The sequence below is a fragment of the Porites lutea genome, chromosome 9 (assembly GCF_958299795.1).
Source record: "Porites lutea chromosome 9, jaPorLute2.1, whole genome shotgun sequence".
Lineage (NCBI taxonomy): Eukaryota > Metazoa > Cnidaria > Anthozoa > Scleractinia > Poritidae > Porites > Porites lutea.
This window is the reverse complement of record NC_133209.1, coordinates 26,652,447-26,679,567: the sequence shown is the minus strand read 5'-3', so window position 1 is coordinate 26,679,567 and position 27,121 is coordinate 26,652,447. Positions and strand designations below refer to the sequence as shown.

At 39.5% G+C, this 27,121-nt stretch overlaps 1 protein-coding gene and 1 long non-coding RNA gene across 3 annotated transcripts; one reads left to right on the top strand and one right to left on the bottom strand.

Moving 5' to 3' along the window:
• The first annotated feature begins 1,460 nt into the window (after positions 1–1,460).
• Positions 1,461–8,994, top strand: LOC140948407 (uncharacterized). Its single transcript, XM_073397643.1, has 6 exons — positions 1,461–1,597; positions 2,739–3,663; positions 4,351–4,852; positions 5,192–5,385; positions 6,060–6,404; positions 6,725–8,994. The coding sequence occupies exons 2-6, from the start codon at positions 2,741–2,743 to the stop codon at positions 7,155–7,157; spliced, it is 2,397 nt and encodes a 798-aa protein (XP_073253744.1). The 5' UTR covers positions 1,461–1,597; positions 2,739–2,740; the 3' UTR covers positions 7,158–8,994.
• A 3,419-nt stretch (positions 8,995–12,413) lies between these two features.
• Positions 12,414–26,806, bottom strand: LOC140948674 (uncharacterized). Of its 2 annotated transcripts, none has more exons than XR_012167073.1 (5): positions 26,571–26,806; positions 24,328–24,387; positions 14,475–15,098; positions 13,983–14,053; positions 12,414–13,771 (listed from the first exon to the last, which is right to left on the bottom strand). It is a non-coding gene; the product is annotated as an uncharacterized lncRNA (long non-coding RNA). The 2 variants fall into 2 exon arrangements; XR_012167074.1 differs by having other exon boundaries at positions 14,475–14,534.
• Positions 26,807–27,121: the final 315 nt, after the last annotated feature.

Below are 27,121 nucleotides of genomic sequence, written 5' to 3'. Positions count from 1 at the left end.
CTATCTGAAATCATACATAATTCATCTAATTTTAATATTTGAACATGCGGTTTATATATAAGTCAAATTTATAATGGCACTTGCTCAAACTTCACAATTTGATCCTCATCTCCAAGATAATGTTGTCTTTGGTGACACGTACTTCCAGTGTGGCATTGTTTCGCTCTGTTTCAACTAGTGTCATACATGGCATTTTGCATACCTTCAACAAGACGAGAAGTTTCTTGGTCTTGCGATGTTGTAATCACCAAATTAAAAGAACAAAAGATTGAAAAGAAACTGAACATTAGACCCAAACCACAACAATAACAATGCCTATTGTAACTTACAATGATTCCCGCAACTCCAAGAACAACACAAGTTGCGCTGTGAACGGTCGATGATTGACTACAATTTAGCTTTGGTATTGCCTAACTCTATTGCACTGCTGATATTGACCAAACAGTTAGACGTGTGAAGAGAATCCAGAGTCTATGCGCTCTTTTAATCAGTTCTGTTTCAATGCGGATCGGATTCTTTACACAAGTGAACCTCATTTGCCTGGATCAAGGGGCATTGCTTTCAGTCTTTGTCGGCTCCGAAAAGATTTTGTCCTTGAGATTGCCCCCTCTATCTATATATTCCATATACTCAGGCTGGATTCTGGGCGCAAATGAGAATCGATTTCCTCTCGGTAATAACGGGCAAAAGGTCTACTTACTCACTTAAAACTCTCTAAAATCAAACTGAATGTTACTCGATCACAACAACGTTTACCTCAGTTGAAAACTTATCACTCAGTTGTTAGGTGATTTTATTGCTTCAGTGTGATCACCAAAAAGATATCTTCATCGCTAAAAATGACTCGAAACGAAGTTCAACTCGAAATGCAGCTCTGCGAAGTTAAACTCGAACTTCAACTCAAAGTCCACCTCGAAGTCCAATTCGAACTCGAACTCGAACTCAAATCCAAACTCGAACATTCTCTGCTACCCACGATCACGTATGATTGTAATAAAATCATTGCTCGCAAGACACTAGAGCGCTGAATAATACATTGCGAATAACAGTGTACTTCAAAAAATAAAGGGAGAAATAATCTCCCGGTTAGCGCCGGTTAAGTTGTCCGGTCAAACCTATTTTTGCTCGGACACAACCCGATTTTGGCCGGACAAGTATCCATTAGGTCATACTTCGACAAAAATAATAGCTTAATTAACATAGCTTAATGAAGAAAAAGTGGAACACACGATAAAACCGCAAAATAAATCAAAATTTGTGGATACAAAGATCGCTTTCTTGGTTCTTTGTCATTGCATCTGCGCATGCTCTTTCATGTACCAGTTGCCCCTCAGAAATGCCCTTTCGTGAGGCTAATCCCGTGCATGATCTCCTGTTACCCACGCGCAAGTTCGTTGATCCAATGAGCGCCCGGGCTATACAAAAATAATTTTTGCACACTTAACAATTTTGAACTTAAAAAATAATCTGCGTGGAGTCAACATTTATGACAAGCCACACACTTGCCAAAAATTGTGCTCAGGCTGTAGATTTCCAGCGATTTGCCACTGCTGCTTTTAGGGCCCTTTGGCTTTTAGAAGACCGCGAGACGTAAAAGGTAATTTTTCTGTCGAGGTTCTTGATTTCTAATCTTTTCTAAGCCTCATGATGAAGTTGTTATCCCTCTTTTAGAGTGTTTCTGTCTGCATTTCAGGAATTTTAGCTCTTTAGTTAAAATAATCAGTGGCAGTACCCAACAACTGTTCCTGTAAAATATCTGTTTGGAGAAGCAAATATTGCCTACACTTTTCTATTGCTTGATTGGACAACTAGGAATTTCTAGATGATTCATGTTCAATTTTCGAAGCTTATGTAATAAATTCCCTAAGACTTTCAGAAGTTTAATTTTTCACATTTCACTGCCCAGGTTAGGTTTCTTTTCGTTCAAAAAAGGAAACCCAAAATTCTCGGATTCAGAAATTAACTATGTGATGGAGAGAAGAATCAGAAAAATTCTCCCCTTCGTAATACGTTAAATTGCACCTAAAATGTTCAAGACCTTTGTACTAAAATGTTATACTTTTCAAATCCTGTTTACAAAATGTCTGGCCATCCATCGATCCCATTTTTGGCAGGACATTGTCCGTTGACCGGCCGTTATTTCAAGCCCTGTATCGGAGTCGAAAGAGTTGTCCTTTGCAGTCACGAAATGTGTGATATTCTTGTTGACTTGAGGCTCAATAGCCTGAATTTCATCCGATTACTTCGAGTCGTTATTACTTCCTCAGCAACGTCTACACACAAAAACAAATCGAGCATTCGAGACTTCGTGGACAAGCTTTCGAATGCGATCGATTGATTGTAAAATGTAAATACTGTGCAGTCTGACTGACTAGAGTTTAAGTATACGTGTATGCACCTCATGTTTCACATAATTCCCAGGTTTTCCCCGTTAAAGTTGAATTTAGGTGATTTAAGATTATAACAGGTGAAAAATTTCAAACTGTACTGTACTTGATGCTAGGAAAAAAAAAAGAACAAATTACTTTCAGGAAGAGAAAACGTTAACTATTTATTTAATTTTAGCTTATAAGGTAACTATCTTTATCTAATTACGTTAATCATCCAAGTTTGAGCTTTTTTTGCTACGTTTTCCCATAAGCGACCACCCCTCCTTAACGACCACTATTCCGTGCACTAAGGGTGGTCGCTTATGAGAGATTTGACTGTAGTTAACTCACTTTTTAAACATTTTGCAGCCATGAACAAAACTGGTTTAGCATTTTCTGGTGGTGGGATAAGGTCAGCTGCCTTTTGTTCCGGAGTCTTACGAAGATTACTGCAGAAGAATGTGAAGATTGACTACCTCAGTTGTGTGTCTGGGGGCGGTTACACAGGTACGGCCTATCTGGACTGGAAGTGCAGGAATGGCAAGAAGGACGACAAAACCTGGCATCAAGAATTCTTTAACCACATGAGACAGAATGCTGGTTTTATATGCCACTGGTACCATCCTTTCAAGGGAGTTTTAGAGTGTTTAGCTATAACCTTGGTTTTACTATTTGTGACAATTCTTGTACCAGCCATGTTGTGGATGTCATTTTCATATCCGCTGGCCTATGTTATAGACTATCTATATGGACATATTCTAAGAAGTTGTTGTGCTCCATGTAGCGAAGTTGTGCTTCACAATCCAAACGTAACCATACAACAATGCGAAGAAGACCGCGAATCATCTGGGGCTTTGTACCACCTTCTGGCTCTGTTTTTGACGCCCACTAGTATTGCATGTGCATCTTTCGTTCTCAAAGGCTTTTCCTCAAAAGGAAAACCTCTCTTCAATCTTCTTTTTCATTTTTCTGCAGCGTTTTTTGCGTTGGTGTTCTTCCCGTGGTTCATAAAAGAATTTTTTCATCGACTTCCAGCGTGGATAAAGTTTCTTATATTCATCCCTTTATTCTGTCTTTGGATTTCATTTCCTCCCATCCGTTCGTCTACTACGCTCATGACTGCCATATATCTGAGCTCGTTTGTAATTTACTGGAGAGTTTATAACGAGAGTGCCTTTGGTTTTGAGTACAAACCAGGCACGTTTAATATTATTCTGGCTTTAGCAACGATAGTGCATTGGATCTCCCCATGGTTGATCACCATTCAACAACGGCTTGTTCACATTTATATTAGGTAAGCCTAAAGATTTGTTACATTTCTAGCACGACTAAAATGTTAGGACGTTTATTACAACTACTCCGTTTAAATAACTCTTTGAAAACGCCAACTTCTAAAACCAAAACAGGAAAATGTTTTGGAGGCGGCTTTCTTGTCTTCCTTATTACGTGCCTTAAATGTCATATTCACACGTAATCACAATCCACTTCTTTCCCTCTATAGACTGCTTGTAATTTTCTTTGCAAGGTTTTAAGGTTCATTTTGTTACAAAAAACATTTATTATTGAATGTTAGCTCCGGTTTTGGACTTGACAAAATCTATATATCATCAAGAAAGAATATTCTCCATCTCTTATTATTGCTCGAATGAAACACAAGGAAGATTTCAAAGCATAATCGGGGCATAATCTTGTATGGAATCCACGTGTACATGCACCATAATGATTTCCGTTCATTGTGGACCTTTGCTTATATAATTGTCAATTTCTTTTTGTTCAATGGTAGTCTTTAGTCATAGTAACCTTCGTGCTGTGAAAACTCTCCGTCCCTTTGTTTTTGGATTTGAACTAGCTTTTTCTCCACTCGATGATGCAGGAAGGTGTGTCTACATAGTCTACATTAGGCTGCCAAGCGCTTGAAGATGCTGTTAAAAATTAAAGGTCTTTGCTAGTCATTAAGCAGACTACTATTTTTTTAATGCAGGTGGATGATCCAGAAAGCATTTTTCTATCCAGAGACAATTGGTGCATGTGGATGCGCTGGAATCAGCTGGCGAAGTTTTTTCCTCTATTGTCCTACCTGCTGCCAGCCCGAAACGAAAGGAATCAGACACAGCAAAGTGTTGACCTTGGATGACCTCGATGAAATGACACCGCAGTACATAGGTTGCGTTACAAGCAATCAGTGGCGACGCTCTACCTCCCCCAGAGAACAAGATTCTGAACTCCTTACTATGAGTCCAGTCAATATAGAGCGTCTTGACCGTCCCGAGGGGGAGGAGGAACTGCGTGGGAGGCTGACTCCTATGGATATCTACCTATCCGATGTCGCTGCCACATCTGCGGCTGCGCTAAACCATCAGACGGGATCGAGGCATTGTGACGAATTACCGTTTAAGGATTTTAAAGTGATGTTTGGACTGTCGTGCGGCTCATCCTTCGTGTCAGACCAAAGACAGGAAAAGAAGAGACACTTCTGCATTCAGGTCATTTAGTTCCTCCTAACACAGACATAAGACCAGGACAAAAAAACTTAAAAAGGGGATATTCCACAAAAGAAAACAATACAATGTGATAAAATTTTATTCTGCCCATAGTCGTAAACCATTGTCATCCATTCGTTAGTGTAGTTTAGTCATAAAGTTTAGTTTTTTCTTTTTTTCACGTTAGCTTTTAAACATGTTTAGCCTTTGTACGGGGAGATTCGAGTTAACTCTCAGCTGTATTTTGCTCATTTCAGACTCTCATTCCTGATAATTTTTGCACGATCCCTGATATCTGAATGGCGAACTGAATTTTGTTTTTTTTTCCTTTATGATTTATAGGTCCTTCCAATAATAATAGAGTTCATTCGTGGTCTTCCTTTGGCCGTGTTTTACGTTATTTATCTTGTCACTGACGATGGTGATTACTTGACCATTGGCCTGCTGATATTTTTCTCCATTTTGTTGCTGTTGACACTGGTGGCCCTGGTACCAACCGGAAGTAGAAAACATGGAAGACTGGAACGAATTGCTAGGTAACGTATTTCTTAACTTCCTTAGTAGCTATTTTTAAAATCGGATATTACTAAAACGGGGAATGGTGAACGAGCGCGTGAAACAGGAAAATAAAAGGTGGGAACAAAACCTAGCTTGACCCCTAGCCCCATCAGTAACCTCATTTATAATTATTACAAGTCTCTGATTTGTTCCATTTTTTCATTGTCGAGTTCCTCATCTTGTTCCTCGCCCCCCGTCATGTTAGTAACATCCCTGAAAATTGACTCAGAAGAAAAAGATCGAACGTGCAAACTTTTCAGCACTTTCAAGGCCTAAAACGTCAAATTTAACCGCTCAAATCTGTAGAAAATGCAAGAAAGCCAAAGCGAGCGCATATGGGCAAAATTGCAGAGGGTTAAATAAATTGATTTGCGTTCAGGTAGATAAATTACCAAATCGTCGTTCGAAGATTTAAGTTTACTGAGTCAATTTTATTTTTAAGTCTGAACACTTAGAGCTGGCTCCTTAGCAACTGCTCGTTTATTTCAAATTAATTAATTTAATACTATGGGCTCCTGTGATAGGAACTCCACGTATGTTACCGAGACCAGTCCACAATAGATAAATGCAATGTGGTCAGCAGTCAAACGTACAATATAACTTTTACTTTGTTTGTTACTCACTCCGAATATGCGTGCAATTCTTTTCAAAGGTGGCTGACTGTCAACGTTTATTACGTCAACTTCATCCGCAACGCAATGAAAATTGTCAACGAAGGTCCCAGTCCCCCAGCGGTCCTGTCTCTTAGTGACGGAGGTCACATTGAAAACTTGGGCATTCTTCCACTGTTGAAATTAAGACTGAAGAAAATCGTGTCAGTGGACGGAAGTCGCACCATCTTGGACCAAGACTATGGAAGTTCTCTTATGACAGCTTTAGATTTGGCTAGAAGAAAACTGGGTTGCTCATTTTCAGGGATGGATGGACGGGATATTGCAGAGGATATAAGGGATAACTTCGTCGAAAGAAGATTAGGATCACAGCCTAGAAGTTATAGGTCAGTTTCGTAGTTTACACAACTTTATAAAATTTGTACTTCTGATAAGAGAATCCAATCCAGTTTTTAAATTAAAGTAACCTCCTCAAAGAGACTCTTTTCCTAAATGAAATGTCTCTTCTTGGTTATTCCTGGCTATGAAAGTGCTAGTTAGTCTTACTTACTAGTAACTTCACCAACAAATTTAATGGGAAGAATTGACCACAAAAATTACTTTCAAAACTGATGCTTTTAACGGTAACACTTGGCCAGTCCAATCCGAATCGCTCTCAGTATATATATAAACTAATTATTCTCTGGTTTTTGAAACACACATGCAGGTTTAAAGTGCATTATTATGACAAAAATCCCAATGGCGATGGAAAGACTAAAGTTGGCGAGGGTGAAATTATCTATATCAGGCCCAGACATCCTGACAAAGGTGTAACACCGACCCTGCGATGCGAGGCATGGAATGATGTCGACATAGATCTCGAGAGGAGTCTCTGGGGGACTGGACCTGAGTTATCCGCCGAGGAAGCTGATCGACTGACGTTCTGTTGCTGCGAATGTTGCCATGGGGACACATGTCGTGGCTTTTCCGAGGCGGTGTGTGGAGCTTTTCCACAGCATGTAACAATTAATCAGTGTTTTACTCCATCCATGTTCTCGGCTTACCACAGAGAAGGTTACAGATCCAGCATGGAGGCTGAAATAGAGGAGTTTATGTCCGATGAAGATTATGATGCTATATCAACGGCATTAGTAGTTTAAACTATGTTTACACGAGTATAGTATGAACACCTATCCGATATGTGACTCTCCCTTTTGACATCGGCGTGACGCACCTTCGCTCCGTTACAGAAATGGCGCCAAGATCATGCGCTGTTGGTATGTGCCGGAACAGAAGTGCTATGGTTTCCTTGTCGGCGCATGCGCAAAAGCTATCCGGTTTATTGAGTGTACATAGAGTGTCGTAGCCTAAGGACAATGAGTCAAATACACGCAGCAGTCGGCTGCCGTTCATGACTCTTAACACCCTTGAATGAAATCTCTTGAAATCATTTCCGCGGGAGAAAATCACTGCAAGAAGGAGGGTTTAAAAAGGCTTGTCGAAGGAACCCATAACGTTCAATTTTTGTCCGTTTAGGCCTTTCGGACCTTTCCAGGATAGAAACAAGGGTGAAATCACTTTGGTCTATAAAAGACACCTGAAGTCATAACACGCAATATTGAAGCTCTGTACATTAACAAGTTGTGGCTAGAAAATATTATTCCGTTACCTCTCACAGCAAGGAGCCCAAAAGTGTGACCGCTTTTGCTTTATTCACATTCTTTCGTGCAGATTTAATCCAATCAGAAGCCAGCTGGAAACTGTCCTCGACTTCTGATTGGTTATTGTCATCACGAAAGAATGTGAATTAATTAAAGGAGTTAACACTTTTGGGCTCCTTGCTGTACCGACTATAAGCCTTAAAATTTCCATTTTTGGCTGTTTTAAGGCTAACGGTTAACTCCCATTAACGTAATGAAAGGGTAGCAGACACGAAATTCTATATCAACGACAGAAGAGGAGCTATTGAATTGAAAGCGAATGACACCATTGCGGTTCGAAGGCAGACCAGAACAATAAGCTTCGATGGAGTGAACCATTCAATTCTCTCCCAGTTTCTTTTTCTTTTTTTGCTTAGACATCTGCGAGCACAAAATGGATAGCGCCCAGTTCTCATTACTGTGGTAAAATTATAATTTACAAGCTTAATTTCAGATTAAAACAATTTTATTTAATATCCCACTGGTTCATCAACACAGTTTCTTAAAAATTCAATACCTTTATTAATTCAACAGTTGCAGCTTAATATATTTTTATAGAACATATAGCTTACAACCCACTATTCCACATTCTTTATGTTGCTTATCCTTTCAGCTTCTTTACATTACATAAAGCTTATAATGTATAACGTTGTATACATTAACCAAATCTCATTCACTTTAGACGCAAAACAAATATCTACCCTCAAACAGAAATATTCTTGAACTGAGTTTTAATGTTTATATGACATCAACAATGAAAATATATATTTTATTTTTATCACAAACACCAGATTAAACGAGTATTGGGCACAGAGTTTTATTTGTTAATACAGTTTACTACTATAATCGCAACAAAATCATAAATGATTTTGAGATAACCACATTCATACAAACCCAAGTAAACAAGACGACAGTTAAGGACCGAGAATGACAAGATCGGGTAACACAAAGGGTAACACTAAGGGCTTGTTTACATGGAGGTGGGGGACCCCAGGTAGATGAGGTAACCCGCTTAGGTGGGGTAACCCGCCTGTCCATACAATCTCTCATTTTAATTTGATCACTTTTACATGTTGGGTGGGGTAACCCGCCAAAGAGTTACCTCACCTACCTGGGGTCCCCCACCTTCATGTAAACAGGCCCTAAATGACAACGAAGTTGACAATGATACACGTTTGCAAGTTTACGGAATCGCGCCATCGAAAGCGTATTATGAAAGCAAATAAAGGTTACTAAAGCACTCTATGCCTTACAAACGCATGAAATAATTAATAATGGCGACAGAAATTTAACAAAAGCGTGAGAAAGTTCGTGTAAATACAGTGTCAAAAAGAAGATAAAGCATTAAACAAGTCGGTATAAATTTGGTTTATAGAGTGGCGACAGCTAGAGGTGCCTTTTAGATTTACGAGTCACAGGAAATTATGATACCGGAGGTTTTGCGCGAAGCTCGTAAAGGTATTTAAGAGCGCGTTCGAAAGTAATCAGCGAGCCAAAGTAGTCAAAGATAGCGGTCGAGAGTTACCGAAAGTACCCCCGAAGGATTGCGAGAGTGTTCATTAATTTTATAGAGTTCACAAGTTGGCAAAGGCTTTTAAGTGTTCACGATAGCGCGCTTTCGAAGTAATGGTAAGTTTAAATGAAGATTGACCAAGCCGAAGTAGTCAATGATAGTGGTCGAAGTTACCGAAAGTACCCCCGCAGGATTATTTTATAGTGTTTACAAGAGTTGGCAAAGGCTTTTAAGTGTACACGATGGCGCGCGTTCGAAGTAATGGTAAGTTTAAATGAAGATTGACCAAGCCGAAGTAGTCAATGATAATGGTCGAAGTTACCGAAAATACCCCCGAAGTATTGCGAGAGTTTTCATTAATTTTATAGTGTTTACAAGAGTTGGCAAAGACTTTTAAGTGTTCACGATGGCGCGCGTTCGAAGTAATGGTAAGTTTAAATGAAGATTGACCAAGCCGAAGTAGTCAATGATAATGGTCGAAGTTACCGAAAATACCCCCGAAGTATTGCGAGAGTTTTCATTAATTTTATAGTGTTTACAAGAGTTGGCAAAGACTTTTAAGTGTTCACGATGGCGCGCGTTCGAAATAATGGTAAGTTTAAATGAAGATTGACCAAGCCGAAGTAGTCAATGATAATGGTCGAAGTTACCGAAAGTACCCCAGAAGTATTGCGAGAGTTTTCAATAATTTTATAGTGTTTACAAGAGTTGGCAAAGGCTTTTAAGCGTTCACGATGGCGCGCGTACGAAGTAATGGTAAGCGTATATATGAAGATTGACACAAGCTGAAGTAGTCAATGATAGTGGTCGTGAGTTACGGGAAGTACCCCCGAAGCATTGCGAGAGTGTTCACTAATTTTATAGAGTTCACAAGTTGGCAAAGGCTTTTAAGTGTTCACGATAGCGCGCTTTCGAAGTAATGGTAAGTTTAAATGAAGATTGACCAAGCCGAACTAGTCAATGATAGTGGTCGAAGTTACCGAAAGTACCCCCGCAGGATTATTTTATAGTGTTTACAAGAGTTGGCAAAGGCTTTTAAGTGTTCACGATGGCGCGCGTTCGAAGTAATGGTAAGTTGAAATGAAGATTGACGCAAGCCGAAGTAGTCAATGAGTAGTCAATTAGTCGAAAATTACCGAAAGTACCCCCGAAGTATTGCGAGAGTGCTCATTAATTTTATAGTGTTTACAAGTTGGCAAACGCTTTTAAGTGTTCACCATAGCGCGCGTTCGAAGTAAAGGTACGTTTAAACTAAGTAGTCAATGATAGTGGTCGAAAGTTACCAAAAGTACCCCCGAAGTATTGCGAGAGTGTTCATTAATTTTATAGTGTTTACAAGAGTTGGCGGAGGCTTTTAAGTGTTCACGATGGCGCGCGTGACACAAGCTGAAGTAGTCAATGATAGTGGTCGTGAGTTACGGGAAGTACCCCCGAAGCATTGCGAGAGTGTTCATTGATTTGTATAGTGTTCAACAGTTAACCTGAGATCAGGCGTTATTTATTTATTTATTTATTTTTTTGCTTCTTTGGCTCGAGGGGGACAAAAATAACGCCTGATGAGAAAGGCTTTTAAGTGTTCACGATAGCGCGCGTTTGAAGTATAATGGCAAGTTTAAATGAAGATTGACCAAGCCGAAGTAGTCAATAATAATGGTCGAAAGTTACCGAAAGTACCCCCGAGGTATGGCGAGAGTGTTCATTAATTTTATAGTCTTTACAAGAGTTGGTAAAGGATTTTAAGTGTTCACGATGGCGCGCGTACGAAGTAATGTTAAGTGTATATGAAGATTAAAACCAGCTGAAGTAGTCAATGATAGTGGTCGTGAGTTACCGAAAGTACCCCCGAAAGCATTGCGAGAGTGTTCATTGATTTGTACAGTGTTCAACAGTTGACAAAGGCTTTTAAGCGTTCAAAATAGCGCGCGTTCGAAGTAATGGTAAGTTTAAATAAAGATTGACCAAGCCGAAGTAGTCAATGATAATGGTCGAAAGTTACCCAAAGTACCCCCGAAGTATTACGAGAGTGTTCATTAATTTTATAGTGTTTACAAGAGTTGGCAAAGGCTTCTAAGTGTTCACGATTGCGCGCGTTCGAAGTAATGGCAAGTTTAAATGAAGATTGACGCAAGCCGAAGTAGTCAATGAGTAGTCAAAGAGTAGTCAATGAGTAGCCGAAAGTTACCGAAAGTACCCCCGAAGTATTGCGCGAGTGTTTTTTAATTTTACAGTGTTTACAAGTTGGCAAACGCTTTTAAGTGTTCACCATAGCGCGCGTTCGAAGTAATGGTAAGTTTAAATGAAGACTGACCAAACCGAAGTAATAGTCAATGATAATGGTCGAAAGTTACCGAAAGTATCCCCGAAGTATTGCGAGAGTGTTCATTAATTTTATAGTGTTTACAAGAGTTGGCAAAGGCTTTTAAGTGTTCACGATGGTGCGCGTACAAAGTAATGATAAGTGTATATGAAGATTAACACAAGCTGAAGTAGTCAATGATAGTGGTCGTGGGTTACGGGAAGTACCCCCGAAACATTGCGAGAGTGTTCATTGATTTTCATAGTGTTCAACAGTTGAAAAAGGCATTTAAGCGTTCAAAATAGCGCGCGTTCGAAGTAATGGTAAGTTTAAATGAAGACTGACCAAGCCGAAGTAGTCAATGATAATGGTCGAAAGTTACCGAAAGTATCCCCGAAGTATTGCGAGAGTGTTCATTAATTTTATAGTGTTTACAAGAGTTGGCAAAGGCTTTTAAGCGTTCACGACGGCGCGCGTTCGAAGTAATGGTAAGTTTAAATGAAGATTGACCAAGCCGAAGTAGTCAATGATAATGGTCGAAGTTACCAAAAGTACCCCTGAAGTATTGCGAGAGTGTTCATTAATTTTATAGTGTTTACAAGAGTTGGCAAAGGCTTCTAAGTGTTCACGATTGCGCGCGTTCGAAGTAATGGCAAGTTTAAATGAAGATTGACCAAGCCGAAGTAGTCAATGATAATGGTCGAAAGTTACCGAAAGTACCACCAAAGTATTGCAAGAGTGTTCATTAATTTTATAGTGTTTACGAGAGTTGGCAAAGGCTTTTAAGTGTTCACGATGGCGCGCGTTGGAAGTAATGGTAAGTTTAAATGAAGATTGACCAAGCCGAAGTAGTCCATGATAATGGTCGAAAGTTACCGAAAGTATCCCCGAAGTATTGCCAGAGTGTTCATTAATTTTATAGTGTTTACAAGAGTTGGCCAAGACTTTTAAGTGTTCACGATGGCGCGCGTACGAAGTAATGGTAAGTGTATATGAAGATTGACACAAGCTGAAGTAGTCAATGATAGTGGTCGTGAGTTACCGAAAGTACCCCCGAAGCATTGCGAGAGTGTTCATTGATTTGTATAGTGTTTAACAGTTGATAAAGACATTTAAGCGTTCAAAATAGCGCGCGTTCGAAGTAATGGTAAGTTGAAATGAAGATTGACCAAACCGAGGTAGTCGAAGATAATGGTCGAAAGTTACCGAAAGTACCCCCAAGGATTGTGAGGGCGTTCATTACATTGAACGCAATTTGGCAAAGGCATTTAGGCCTTCACGATAGCGCCTGTTCGAGGTAATGGTAAGTTTGTATGAAGCGGTTAACGCAAGCCGAAGTAATCGACGATAGTGGTTGAAAGTTACTGAAAGTACCCCCAAAAGAACGCAATTTGGGAAAGGTATATAGGCGTTTACGATAGAGCCGGTTCTTTGAATATGGTAAGTAATCATGTAGCCGAAGTAGTTAACAATGGTGGTCGAAAGTTACCGAAAGTACCCCGAAGGATTGCGAGAGTGTTCATTACACTAAACGCAATTTGACGAAGCCATTTAAGCGTTTATGATAGTGCGTGTTGGAAGTAATGGTTAGTCTATATGTAAGATTAACGCAAGCCGAAGTTATTGTGTAGTCAATAATAGTGGTCGAAAGTTCCCGAAAGTATTTCCAAAAGAACGTAATTTCGGAAAGGCATGTAGGCATTTACGATAGCGCCGGTTCGAGGTAATGCATGGTAAGTAACCATGTAGATTTAACGCAAGCGGAAGTTGTAAACAATACCGGTAGGAAGTGACCAAAAGTACCCCGAAAGATGGCGAGAGTGTTCATTACAATGTACGAAATATGAGAAAGGCATTTAAGCGTTTATAATAGCGCGCGTTCGTAAACACAAAGATTAACGAAGGCCGAAGAAGCCGACAATAGTACTCGCAAGTTACCAACACTGCCCCAAACGTTGGCGGGAGTCCATCGTATTTCGCGATCAGCATTAAAGATATTTTGAAAAGACCTATCCTTAATACTTTCAGAACAAAAAAGGCATTGTTGCCCAGTAGCAGTCATTTTCGTAAGAAGGAAAGTCCTCCTTTGAAAATGACTGCTACTCAAGCAAATTTCTACAAAGTTTTATTCAGCTGTTGTATATATGAAAAAAAAAATATATTAGATTAAGCTCCTAAAGTATTTCATCTTGGTCGATCATCTTCACTTTAGTTGTGTTGTAAGAGGCAAGCACTTTTCCTGATGGTCAACTTGAGAAACATGTCCTAAAACAGGAAAAAAAAAGGTTCAATGTTTATCAGTAGACCGTAGATCAATGATAAAGAAATTTGAGTACTGGTTATTATTTGCTCATGTTTTATCGCGTTGGTAAGTTTTCTAAATGATTTGCGCAGTCCAACCGCTATTTTTGCGACTACCCCTGCTCGAAACCTGTTGTCAAAAGGGCTATTCAAGTCTTATCAAGAGATCACGTACCTTTCATTATTGGTGTTTTTTCATCAGCTTGTACGGGTTTCACCAGATGATGATTTTCCAAGCTTTGTACACTGAAAAAGTGCAATTTGAAAACGAACCTAAACTCAGTAAAGATAACGACCAATACAGTAAACATTTGTTAGCAAAATAAAGCATTTCAATGATTAAAAATACAGGTACTCGTGCCACACCCAACACTATTTTTTAGTTTAACCGTACTTATTGTAATAAGTACATATAAGAAACTTTTACTGCTGGCTCCTGTTAGCGGCAGGAATAAATGAGTTGATTTCAGTCGTTCACTTCTTAGTTCTCTGTTCTCTCACAAACAAACGACGCCAGTGCACAACTCGTACGATGCTGTGCCCTTATTCTAGAGTATATCAGTTACACCCCCATAAATAATATCAGCCCTTAACAGTTATGGTGCTCAATATGTGCCGCTCTTAAAAGAAAACCGGAGACTAATGCAAAGAAAAATATCCATAATACCTGAAGCGTGGAAAATGCCTCCCAACGTGATGAACAAATTAATTGCTGGGTAGGTTCAATCTAGAAAATAAAAAGCTCAAGAAAAAGAAACAAGCGCTTAGAAAATGTTACCAACAGACTTAAATTGAACTAATACAGCTTATATCATGTGGAATTAATTCTCAAGCTTTTTTCCTTAGACGCTTTCCAAGCCGGTCTTATTGACCTCTTTCAGTTGCAAAGGGATCCTAGACTCAGTTCTAGGAATTTGTAAGTATATTTTTTTGCTTTCTTCGAGACCCGATAATAATTTATTTCTTCTTTCCTCTCCACCCTATTCATCATTTATGGCAAAATAAAGTTTTATGTCACTTGCTGATTTTGCGTTTGATTTGCAACGATAAGGGATATAGATAACAAATAAAGTTTAACGCCAAACTATCAGCAGATATTTTAAGTGGGCAGGAACATAAAAAAGTAATATCAATAAAAATGGCAAGTCGACTCTCAATGAACCCTCAAACAGCTTTTTGCCTGTAATAACAACTGCGCAAATTTATACAGTAATACTATAAATACAATAAATTCATTCCGACTTCTCCACTGAGATATTTTTAAAGCGTCCAGCATAAGCCTCGTTATAACCTGCAAAGATACAACAGTGGAGAGTCAAGTAAAGGCATTGGGGGTAAAGGCAAGAGGGAGTTCTCTTCTCCCGTGGACACTTTCTGGGTGTAAATCCCATTGCTCCTAGTTAACAGGGAGTAGTTTAGGGAGAACCTGTCTCCCACTGTTGCTCTGTTGGAATCCCAGTTGACCTAAGTGTGATATTCCTTTGTATGAATATCAGAGCTTCATGTAACAGTTCTGAAGAAACTGTCTCCTGTTATTGCTGGGTTGCAATCCCAGTTAACCCAAGCGCATATTGCTTTCTATAACCATCAGAGTTTCTTAAATAAAATAGTTCAGGGAGCACCTGTCTCCAATTGCTGCTGGGTTGGAGTCCCAGTCGACATTGGTGTATGTTAATTTACGTAAAAATCAGAGAATAGTTGTAACAGTTCAGGGAGCGCCTGTCTCCCATGTTTAAAAAGTTAATCTACATAAAACATACACTGTAGTATCACTCCAAGAAAACTTATCTCATTTGCTTTCTGGGTTGGAATCCCATTTTATATAGTTTTAATAGCATGTTCCATCTATCGCACACTTAAGTATCAGTCAGGGAAGCTCCTGTCTCCCTTGTTTGCTGGGTTGGAATCCCAGTTTATGTAGTTTTGATAGTACGTTTTATCTCCCAATGACTAACATATCAGTGCAATGAGCCCCTATCTCCCTTGCATGCTGGACTAGAATCCCATTTTATTTAATTTTAATTACAGCAAGTTACATCTAATATAGACTGAAGTATCAGTCCAGGGACCTCCTGTCTCCCTTGCTTGCTGGGTTGGAATCCCAGTTTATCTAGTTTTAATAGTACGTTTTATATATTTTATAGACAGAAGTATCAGTCCAGGGAGCTCCTGTCTCCCTTGCTGGCTGGGTTGGAATCCCAGTTTATCTAGTTTTAATAGTAAGTTTTATTTATCATAGACTGAAGTATCAGTCCAGGGAGCTCCTGTCTCCCTCGCTTGCTGGGTTGGAATCCCAGTTTTTCTAGTTTTAATAGTAAGTTTTATCTATCACAGACTGAAGTATCAGTCCAGGGAGCTCCTGTCTCCCCTGCTTCCTGGGTTGGAATCCCAGTTTATCTACTTTTAATAGTAAGTTTCATCTATTATTGACTGAACAATCAGTCCAGGGAGCTCCTGTCTCCCTTGCTTGCTGGGTTGGAATCCCAGTTTATCTAGTTTTAATAGTAAGTTTTATCTATTATTGACTAAAGTATCAGTCCACAGAACTCCTGTCTCCCTTGCTTGCTGGGTTGAAATGCAAATTTATCTAGTTTTAATAGTAAGTTTTATCAATTATTGACTGAAGTATCAGTCCAGGGAGCTCCTGTCTCCCTTGCTTGCTGGGTTGGAATCCCAGTTTATCTAGTTTTAATAGTAAGTTTTATCTATTATTGACTGAAGTATCAGTCGCGGAGCTCCTGACTCCCTTGCTTGCTGGGCTGGAATCCCAGCTGCCCTAAGTGTATATTACTTTGAAAATCAGTGATAATCTTCTTAGCGCAACAACTCTTTCCAAGAAAATCTGAAATAATACCTAAAAAAACTGAGATTTTTTTTTAAACAACAACGACAAAAAAATTTAAAGGCTTGAAAAAACCTTTTTGTTACAGAAGCTGAGATATGGCATGACCTAAAGAAAAGAGAGATGGCCTGTGCAGTATCCGAGACGCACGTGAGTGCAACGGCCATATAAATTGGGGGACCTCCGCTTGCGTCCATACCGGGACACCTGGGCATGAGCGCTTACAACAGACTGTCTTGTTTCGTGACAGAAGCTGAGATATGGCATGACCCGATGAGCGGTACACCGCTACGGCCCGTGCAGTATCACTCGTAAAGCTCTGCACCACTGCAGAATGAGTTGATAAGCACTTGAGTGCAACGGCCGTTTTCTTATCAGGTGCCCAATACATCACCTGTCGGTCAGAGGCGACCACCCAGACCTCGGTGTAACTGATGGCTCAGTACCACTCTCACCGCATAAGTAGACAAGCACCCTGTGGAACGCACGAAACCCTCCACCTGGCTTGAGGCCACTGTATTGGCAACAATACGCCAACTTTGTTTTTGGACTTCCCTTTTACTACTTAAAGCTGCTATTTTAAATTTATTGAAAGAATTGCTGCTGCTCAAATAGTATCATTCTATTAATAATTAAAGGTAAAGATGTAATGCGCTTCATGTAGTAGTTCAAGAATTAGAGTATTAAAGGTTCAACTACATGCATAATAGCTAGACTGTAGTATCACTCCACGTATTACTTATCTCGCTTGCTCCGTTGAAATCCCAGTAAATGCTTTCTTTTAGCAGTAAGTTTCATCTATCATTGACTGAAGTATCAGTCCAGGGAGCCCCTGTCTCCCTTGCTTGCTGGGTTGGAATCCCAGTTTATCTAGTTTTAATAGTGAGTTTCATCTATTATTAACTGAAGTATCAGTCCAAGGAGCTCCTGTCTCCCTTGCTTGCTGGGATGGAATCCCAGTTTATCTAGTTTTAATAGTAAGTTTCATCTATTATTGACTGAAGTATCAGTCCAGGGAGGTCCTGTCTTCCTTGCTTGCTGAGTTGGAATCCCAGTTTATCTACTTTTAATAGTAAGTTTTATCTATTATTGACTGAAGTATAAGTCCGGGAGTTTCTGTCTCCCTTGCTTGCTGGGTTGGAATCCCAGATTATCTAGTTTTAATTATAGTAAGTTTCATCTATTATCGACTGAAGTATCAGTCCAGGGAGCTCCTGTCTCCCTTGCTTGCTGGGTTGGAATCCCAGTTTATCTAGTTTTAATAGTAAGTATCATCTATTATTGACTGAAGTATCAGTCCAGGAAGCTCCTGTCTCCCTTGCTTGCTGGGTTAAAATCCCAGTTTATCTAGTTTTAATAATAAGTTTCATCTATTATTGACTGAAGTATCATTCCAGGGAGCTCCTGTCTCCCTTGCTTGCTGGGTTGGAATCCCAGTTTATCTACTTTTAATAGTAAGTTTTATCTATTATTGACTGAAGTATCAGTCCAAGGAGCTCCTGTCTCCCTTGCTTGCTGGGTTGGAATCCCAGTTTATCTAGTTTTAATAGTGAGTTTCATCTATTATTAACTGAAGTATCAGTCCAAGGAGCTCCTGTCTCCCTTGCTTGCTGGATTGGAATCCCAGATTATGTAGTTTTAATTATAGTAAGTTTCATCTATTATCGACTGAAGTATCAGTCCAGGGAGCTCCTGTCTCCCTTGCTTGCTGGGTTGGAATCCCAGTTTATCTAGTTTTAATAGTAAGTATCATCTATTATTGACTGAAGTATCAGTCAAGGGAGCTCCTGTCTCCCTTGCTCACTGGGTTGGAATCCCAGTTTATCTAGTTTTAATAGTAAGTTTCATCTATTATTGACTGAAGTATCAGTCCAGGGAGCTCCTGTCTCCCTTGCTTGCTGGGTTGGAATCCCAGTTTATCTACTTTTAATAGTAAGTTTTATCTATTATTGACTGAAGTATCAGTCTGGGAGTTCCTGTCTCCCTTGCCTGCTGGGTTGGAATCCCAGTTTATCTAGTTTTAACAGTAAGTTTCATCTATTATAATTATACTGAGGTATCACTGCAGGGAGCTCCTGTCTCCCTTGCTTGGTGGGTTGGAATCCCAGTTTATCTAGTTTTAACAGTAAGTTTCATCTATTATAATTATACTGAAGTATCACTGCAGGGAGCTCCTGTCTCCCTTGCTTGGTGGGTTGGAATCCCAGTTTATCTAGTTTTAACACTAAGTTTCATCTATCATAGACTGAAGTATCAGTCCAGGGAGCTCTTGTCTCTCTTGATTGCTGGGTTGGAATCCCAGTTTATCTAGTACTAGTAGTCACTTTCATCTATCATAGACTGAAGTATCAGTCCAGGAAGCTCCTGTCTCCCTTGTTTGCTGGGTTACAATCCCAGTTTTTCTAGTTTTAATAGAAAGTTTTATCTATTATAGACTGAAGTATCAGTCCAGGAAGCTGCTGTCTCCCTTGCTTGCTGGGTTGGAATCCCAGTTTTTCTAGTTTTAATAATAAGTTTCATCTATTATTGACTTAAGTATCAGTCCAGGGAGCTCCTGTCTCCCTTGCTTGCTGGGTTGGAATCCCAGTTTATCTAGTTTTAATAGTAAGTTTCATCTATTATTGACTGAAGTATCAGTCCAGGGAGCTCCTGTCTCCCTTGCTTGCAGGGTTCGAATCCCAGTTTATCTGCTTTTAATAGTAAGTTTTATCTATTATTGACTGAAGTATCAGTCCGGGAGTTCCTGTCTTCTTTGCTTGCTGGGTTGGAATCCCAGTTTATCTAGTTTTAGTAGTAAGTTTTATCTATTATTGACTGAAGTATCAGTCCAGGGAGCTCCTGTCTCCCTTGCTTGCTGGGTTGGAATCCCAGTTTATCTAGTTTTAATAGTAAGTTTCATCTATTATTGACTGAAGTATCAGTCGCGGAGCTCCTGACTCCCTTGCTTGCTGGGCTGGAATCCCAGCTGCCCTAAGTGCATATTACTTTGAAAATCAGTGATAATCTTCTTAGCGCAACAACTCTTTCCAAGAAAATCTGAAATAATACCTAAAAAAACTGAGATTTTTTTTTAAACAACAACGACAAAAAAATTTAAAGGCTTGAAAAAACCTTTTTGTTACAGAAGCTGAGATATGGCATGACCTAAAGAAAAGAGAGATGGCCTGTGCAGTATCCGAGACGCACATGAGTGCAACGGCCATATAAATTGGGGGACCTCCGCTTGCGTCCATACCGGGACACCTGGGCATGAGCGCTTACAACAGACTTGTTTCGTGACAGAAGCTGAGATATGGCATGACCCGATGAGCGGTACACCGCTACGGCCCGTGCAGTATCACTCGTAAAGCTCTGCACCACTGCAGAATGAGTTGATAAGCACTTGAGTGCAACGGCCGTTTTCTTATCAGGTGCCCAATACATCACCTGTCGGTCAGAGGCGACCACCCAGACCTCGGTGTAACTGATGGCTCAGTACCACTCTCACCGCATAAGTAGACAAGCACCCTGTGGAACGCACGAAACCCTCCACCTGGCTTGAGGCCACTGTATTAGCAACAATACGCCAACTTTGTTTTTGGACTTCCCTTTTACTACTTAAAGCTGCTATTTTAAATTTATTGAAAGAATTGCTGCTGCTCAAATAGTATCATTCTATTAATAATTAAAGGTAAAGATGTAATGCGCTTCATGTAGTAGTTCAAGAATTAGAGTATTAAAGGTTCAACTACATGCATAATAGCTAGACTGTAGTATCACTCCACGTATTACTTATCTTGCTTGTTCCGTTGAAATCCCAGTAAATGCTTTCTTTTAGCAGTAAGTTTCATCTATCATTGACTGAAGTATCAGTCCAGGGAGCCCCTGTCTCCCTTGCTTGCTGGGTTGGAATCCCAGTTTATCTAGTTTTAATAGTGAGTTTCATCTATTATTAACTGAAGTATCAGTCCAAGGAGCTCCTGTCTCCCTTGCTTGCTGGGTTGGAATCCTAGTTTATCTAGTTTTAATAGTAAGTTTCATCTATTATTGACTGAAGTATCAGTCCAGGGAGGTCCTGTCTCAATTGCTTGCTTGGTTGGAATCCCAGTTTATCTAGTTTTAATAGTAAGTTTCATCTCTTATTGACTGAAGTATCAGTCCAGGAAGCTCCTGTCTCCCTTGCTTGCTGGGTTGGAATCCCAGTTTATCTAGTTGTAATAGTAAGTTTCATCTATTATTGACTGAAGTATCATTCCAGGGAGCTCCTGTCTCCCTTGCTTGCTGGGTTGGAATCCCAGTTTATCTAGTTTTAATAGTAAGTTTTATCTATTATTGACTGAGGTATCAGTCCAGGGAGCTCCTGTCTCCCTTGCTTGCTGAGTTGAAATCCAAATTTATCTAGTTTTAATAGTGAGTTTCATCTATTATTAACTGAAGTATCAGTCCAAGGAGCTCCTGTCTCCCTTGCTTGCTGGGTTGGAATCCTAGTTTATCTAGTTTTAATAGTAAGTTTCATCTATTATTGACTGAAGTATCAGTCCAGGGAGGTCCTGTCTCCCTTGCTTGCTTGGTTGGAATCCCAGTTTATCTAGTTTTAATAGTACGTTTTATCTATTATTGACTGAAGTATCAGACCAGGGAACTCCTGTCTCCCTTGCTTGCTGGGTTGGAATCCCAGTTTATCTAGTTTAAATAGTAAGTTTCATCTATTATTGACTGAAGTATCAGTCCAGGGAGCTCCTGTCTCCCTCGCTTGCTGGGTTGGAATCCCAGTTTATCTAGTTTAATAGTAAGTTTCATCTATTATTGACTGAAGTATCAGTCCAGGGAGCTCCTGTCTCCCTTGCTTGCTGGGTTGGAATCCCAGTTGATCTAGTTTTAATAGTAAGTTTCATCTACTATTGACTGAAGTATCAGTCCAGGGAGCTCCTGTCTCCCTTGCTTGCTGGGTTGGAATCCCAGTTTATCTACTTTTAATAGTAAGTTTTATCTATTATTGACTGAAGTATCAGTCGAGGGAGCTCCTGTCTCCCTTGCTTCCTGGGTTGAAATCCAAATTTATCTAGTTTTAATAGTAAGTTTCATCTATTATTGACTGAAGAATCAGTCCATGGAGCTCCTGTCTCCCTTGCTTACTGGGGTGGAATCCCAGTTTATCTAGTTTTAATAGTAAGTTTCATCTATTAATCACTGAAGTACCAGACCAGGGAGGTCCTGTCTCCCTTGCTTGCTGGGTTGGAATCCCAGTTTATCTAGTTTTAATAGTAAGTTTCATCTATTATCGACTGAAGTATCAGTCCAGGGAGCTCCTGTCTCCCTTGCTTGCTGGGTTGGAATCCCAGTTTATCTAGTTTTAATAGTAAGTTTCATCTATTATTGACTGAAGTATCAGTCCAGGGAGCTCCTGTCTCCCTTGCTTGCTGGGTTGGAATCCCAGATTATCTAGTTTTTATAGTAAGTTTCATCTATTATCGACTGAAGTATCAGTCCAGGGAGCTCCTGTCTCCCTTGCTTGCTGGGTTGGAATCCCAGTTTATCTAGTTTTAATAGTAAGTTTTATCTATTATTGACTGAAGTATCAGTCCAGGGAGCTCCTGTCTCCCTTGCTTGCTGGGTTGAAATCCAAATTTATCTAGTTTTAGTAGTACGTTTTATCTATTATTGACTGAAGTATCAGTCAATAGAGCTCCTGTCTCCCTTGCTTGCTGGGTTGGAATCCCAGTTTATCTAGTTTTAATAGTAAGTTTCATCTATTAATCACTGAAGTACCAGACCAGGGAGCTCCTGTCTCCCTTGCTTGCTGGGTTGGAATCCCAGTTTATCTAGTTTTAATAGTAAGTTTCATCTATTATTGACTGAAGTATCAGTCCAGGGAGCTTCTGTCTCCCTTGCTTGCTGGGTTCGAATCTTAGATTATCTAGTTTTTATAGTAAGTTTCATCTATTATCGACTGAAGTATCAGTCCAGAGAGCTCCTGTCTCCCTTGCTTGCTGGGTTGGAATCCCAGTTTATCTAGTTTTAATAGTAAGTTTCATCTATTATCGACTGAAGTATCAGTCCAGGGAGCTCCTGTCTCCCTTGCTTGCTGGGTTGGAATCCCAGTTTATCTAGTTTTAATAGTAAGTTTCATCTATTATTGACTGAAGTATCAGTCCAGGGAGCTCCTGTCTCCCTTGCTTGCTGGGTTGGAATCTTAGATTATCTAGTTTTTATAGTAAGTTTCATCTATTATCGACTGAAGTATCAGTCCAGGGAGCTCCTGTCTCCCTTGCTTGCTGGGTTGAAATCCCAGTTTATCTAGTTTTAATAGTAAGTTTCATCTATTATTGACTGAAGTATCAGTCAAGGGAGCTCCTGTCTCCCTTGGTCACTGGGTTGGAATCCCAGTTTATCTAGTTTTAATAGTAAGTTTCATCTATTATTGACTGAAGTATCAGTCGAGGGAGCTCCTGACTCCCTTGCTTGCTGGGTTGGAATCCCAGTTTATCTAGTTTTAATAGTAAGTTTCATCTATTATAGACTGCAGTATCAGTCCAGGGAGCTCCTGACTCCCTTGCTTGCTGGGTTGGAATCCCAGTTTATCTAGTTTTAATAGTAAGTTTCATCTATCATAGACTGAAGTATCAGTCCAGGGAGCTCGTGTCTCCCTTGCTTGCTGGGTTGGAATCCCAGTTTATCTAGTTTTAATAGTAAGTTTCATCTATTATAGACTGAAGTATCAGTGCAGGGAGCTTCTGACTCCCTTGCTTGCTGAGTTGGAATCCCAGTTTATCTAGTTTTAATAGGAAGTTTCATCTATCATAGACTGAAGTATCAGTCCAGGGAGCTCCTGTCTCCCTTGCTTGCTGGGTTGGAATCCCAGTTTATCTAGTTTTAATAGTAAGTTTCATCTATTATAGACTGAAGTATCAGTGCAGGGAGCTTCTGACTCCCTTGCTTGCTGAGTTGGAATCCCAGTTTATCTAGTTTTAATAGTAAGTTTCATCTATCATAGACTGAAGTATCAGTCCAGGGAGCTCGTGTCTCCCTTGCTTGCTGGGTTGGAATCCCAGTTTATCTAGTTTTAATAGTAAGTTTCATCTATTATAGACTGAAGTATCAGTGCAGGGAGCTCCTGACTCCCTTGCTTGCTGAGTTGGAATCCCAGTTTTTCTAGTTTTAATAGTAAGTTTCATCTATCATAGACTGAAGTATCAGTCCAGGGAGCTCCTGTCTCCCTTGCTTGCTGGGTGTGAATCCCATTTGGCCAATTGTATATCAGAATTGTTACCTATTAGTTCAGGTAGAACTGGTCTTCCTTGTTGCTGGGTTGGAATTCCAGATGACTTACTTGTATAGTAGGTTATTTTTATTTTTAAGTTTCTATGTAATCTTTCTGCCTCCCAACTGTTCGCTGGTTTGGGATCCCAGTTTACCTACGTATATAATTCCTTATACAAAGATCACCTAATTTTTCAGGGAGCCCTTTCTCCCATTTCTTTACTAGATTGGAATCCCAGTCGACCCAAGTATATATTTCGTAATAATAATCAAAACATGAAACCAGTATGCATCCCAGTTGTTGATCTCAAAGGTTTAAAACTGATACTCCTTTGCATGTTTGAGTGGGGTATCTTCTTCACCGTGTTATGCTAGATTGCATAAATAATGTATATACATGTAAAAAGAATAATTATGTAATTTTATAATTGTATTTTACCTTCTTTAATTTTTGTCTGTCAAATCCTTTAATTTGTGCCTCTGATCTCTTGGCCTATCCCTGAGTGATAAAGAAATGAACTTAATTTAGTTATGGTCTCACACTAACAATCTAATAGTCATCTCAAGCACTTGCCCACAGGTATGTATTTACAACCTAAAGAGTTAAAATTAACTGTTGGAGGGGAGGTGTGGTTTAAGGTTAATAAGGTTGTCAATTTACTGAAGGTATAAAATGGTATTAGCATGTTACCATGCCGTTCTAAATATCCAAAATACAGGAGCACTGGGACTAATGCACATCATTAGCATCTTCCAGGGATAGGACCAAAGGTGCCAACCAGGGAACATGTCAGGGAATACAATGGAATGCACAGACAAGAGATCATGGCTGAATTGATAGTTATTCACCTACAGGATCATCAGAATAAGAGGGCATTATCATGTTCCTGTTTCTGATGAGATAAGTTTTATATCTACTGTACTGAACTGTATACTTCAATTGCTAATAAAAATAAAACTACCAGTTAAGAACATGGCAAATCGAGCAATAACTCGAACCTTCACCGACTCGAACTGCTTTTCATATCTCTTAAGTCTGAGTTTGAGTTTACAGTGTTTGGTTGTTTCATTAAAAGTCCCCTCTAGTTGTACCAGTTTGATATCAGGGGTTTTTTTTTCATTGAAAGGCCTAATTAACCAGGGGACTTTGTCTGTTAAATTTCCCTCAAAGTCCCTTGCTTAAAATTGTCAACTTGGCATCACTCCTTTTTCCAATTCCCCCTGGTTGTCCCAGGGTCCTATCCCAGGGAAAAGCCGATGATCATGACATGTGCATAAGACAGCCTTTCAGCTTGATTATTATTTTTCAAGCTCATCTAGTTATTTTGCTCCATGAGTTATAACAGCTATTAAGCTTAACGATTTAGTCTTTTATACCAAAAGTAAAGTACAAAGTCATATTTTGCTCTCATTATAGTCTCATATAAATTCTCCCATTGGTCTCATATACAGGTTTAATAAATTGCATAAATTCAAGTTAACTAGACCTTTTCACAGTTTATGACACCATCTTGGCTGGGGGGCAAACATAGCTAAAAATTACAGTGAATGTATAGGATTTTGGCCCACTTGGAACCACTATAACGCCGCTACAAAGAGGTGGATTTCCACGGCGAAAATGTATTAATTAAAAGACATTTGTACTGAGATTATTTTCATTAAGTATAAAGAAGAGATTCAGGTTATAAATGACCATAAATGAATTTTTTAAACCTTTCTAATTAACATTATACAAATTACCATGATATTAGAAGCCACATGAGAAGATTTTTAATTCGAATTTACAGACGCCGTACCTTCTTTAATAGCCTTATTTTCTGTTGAATGAATGATATTGATAAAACTATTTAAAGTAGTGACAAATGTTGGAAATCCACCTGACTTTGTAGCGGCGTTATAGTGGTTCCAAGTGGGCCAAAATCCCATACATTCACTGTAATATTAGCCGTGTTTACCCCCCAGGAAAGATGGCGTCATTAACCGTGAAAAAAGTCTATAGACCTTGTCACGGTTTTCAACGCCATCTTGATGAATAGGCAAATGCGTGAGAAATAATTACAGTTTTTGTATTGGAATCTAATGTCGAATAATTTCCGTAGAACGGCTGTTCTGAAAAAAAATATGAACTGGAAACTAAAGCTTCACTCCTAAGGATTCTACTGAAAAAAATTTAGGGTGTTTCATGCCTTAGAAGACCTAGAGCCACTTTTCAAAATTTTCTATACATTTGTCTGTGAGAAAGTCCAGGGAAAAATTACAGACAAATATATGGAAAAATCTAAAGCAAGCTTCTGGAGAAATTTAAGCACAGATACGCCCCCAAATTTTTTTAGTAAAATCCTTTGCTATGTAGCTTTAGTTTACAATGTATATTTTTTTCAGAAAAGCCGTTATGCGGAAATTATTCGACATTGATTCTCATACAAACTCTGTAATTTCTCACGCGTTTGTCTACTCGTCAAGATGGCGTCGAAAACCGTGACAAGGTCTATTATGGGGAGTCCCGGCCTGCAACACTTCCTTGAAAGATAGCAAAGTAACATACAGTAGCAGCAGTAATTTTCTCCAGTTTTTCCACTCTAACCTCCCTGCAGTATAGATAGTGCTAGGTTGTTTGTAAGTTTGACAGTCGACTTGAACATTGCTAAGATTTTTCTGGCTTTTGTCAACTGTTGAGCTTACCTTTATGTCGGCCCTGACCTTCTAATTCTGTTGACTTGTTTGGCATTTTGGTTTTTATATTGCAGAGTCCTTTCTCGAGGTTGTTGTAGGTACTTTATAGGCCTAAATTTTAGGTTTGCATTGCTACACTGACTCTGTGATTGATGGAAGATTCATCCTCCCTGCGCCGCCATATTGGCCGGGACACCAGTAGACCCTGGGACGAGGATTCCTTCGTAGGTTATATCACAGGGCACCCACACAATCAGTATTTTGGTGACTTGGATTCATAGTTTACTTCATCTTTATGTAGCAATATATCGCTAACTATATATAGATCAGTATTAAACAAACGTTGTATTACCTTACCTACGGTATGTTGTTGTCCTTTGGCCTCAAACGTGGTATTTCAGCGATTTTGAATGATTTTGAGTTCGCCTGGATGCTACTGCGTAAAAAGAAAAGAACACAAGATCGAGTGAAATGAGCTTTAACAGCCAAGATCCTGAGTAGACGTAATTCATAGAAGCACCAAAGAAAGATCGGGGGTTGGGGTTGTTAAAAACACTTAC

Coding starts and splice junctions, on each gene's coding strand:
- LOC140948407 (XM_073397643.1), top strand. CDS start 2,741: ATGAACAAAACTGGTTTAGCATTTTCTGGTGGTGGGATAAGGTCAGCT. Junction 3,664..4,350: donor CTTGTTCACATTTATATTAG/GTAAGCCTAAAG, acceptor TTTTTAATGCAG/GTGGATGATCCAGAAAGCAT. Junction 6,405..6,724: donor TCACAGCCTAGAAGTTATAG/GTCAGTTTCGTA, acceptor ACACACATGCAG/GTTTAAAGTGCATTATTATG.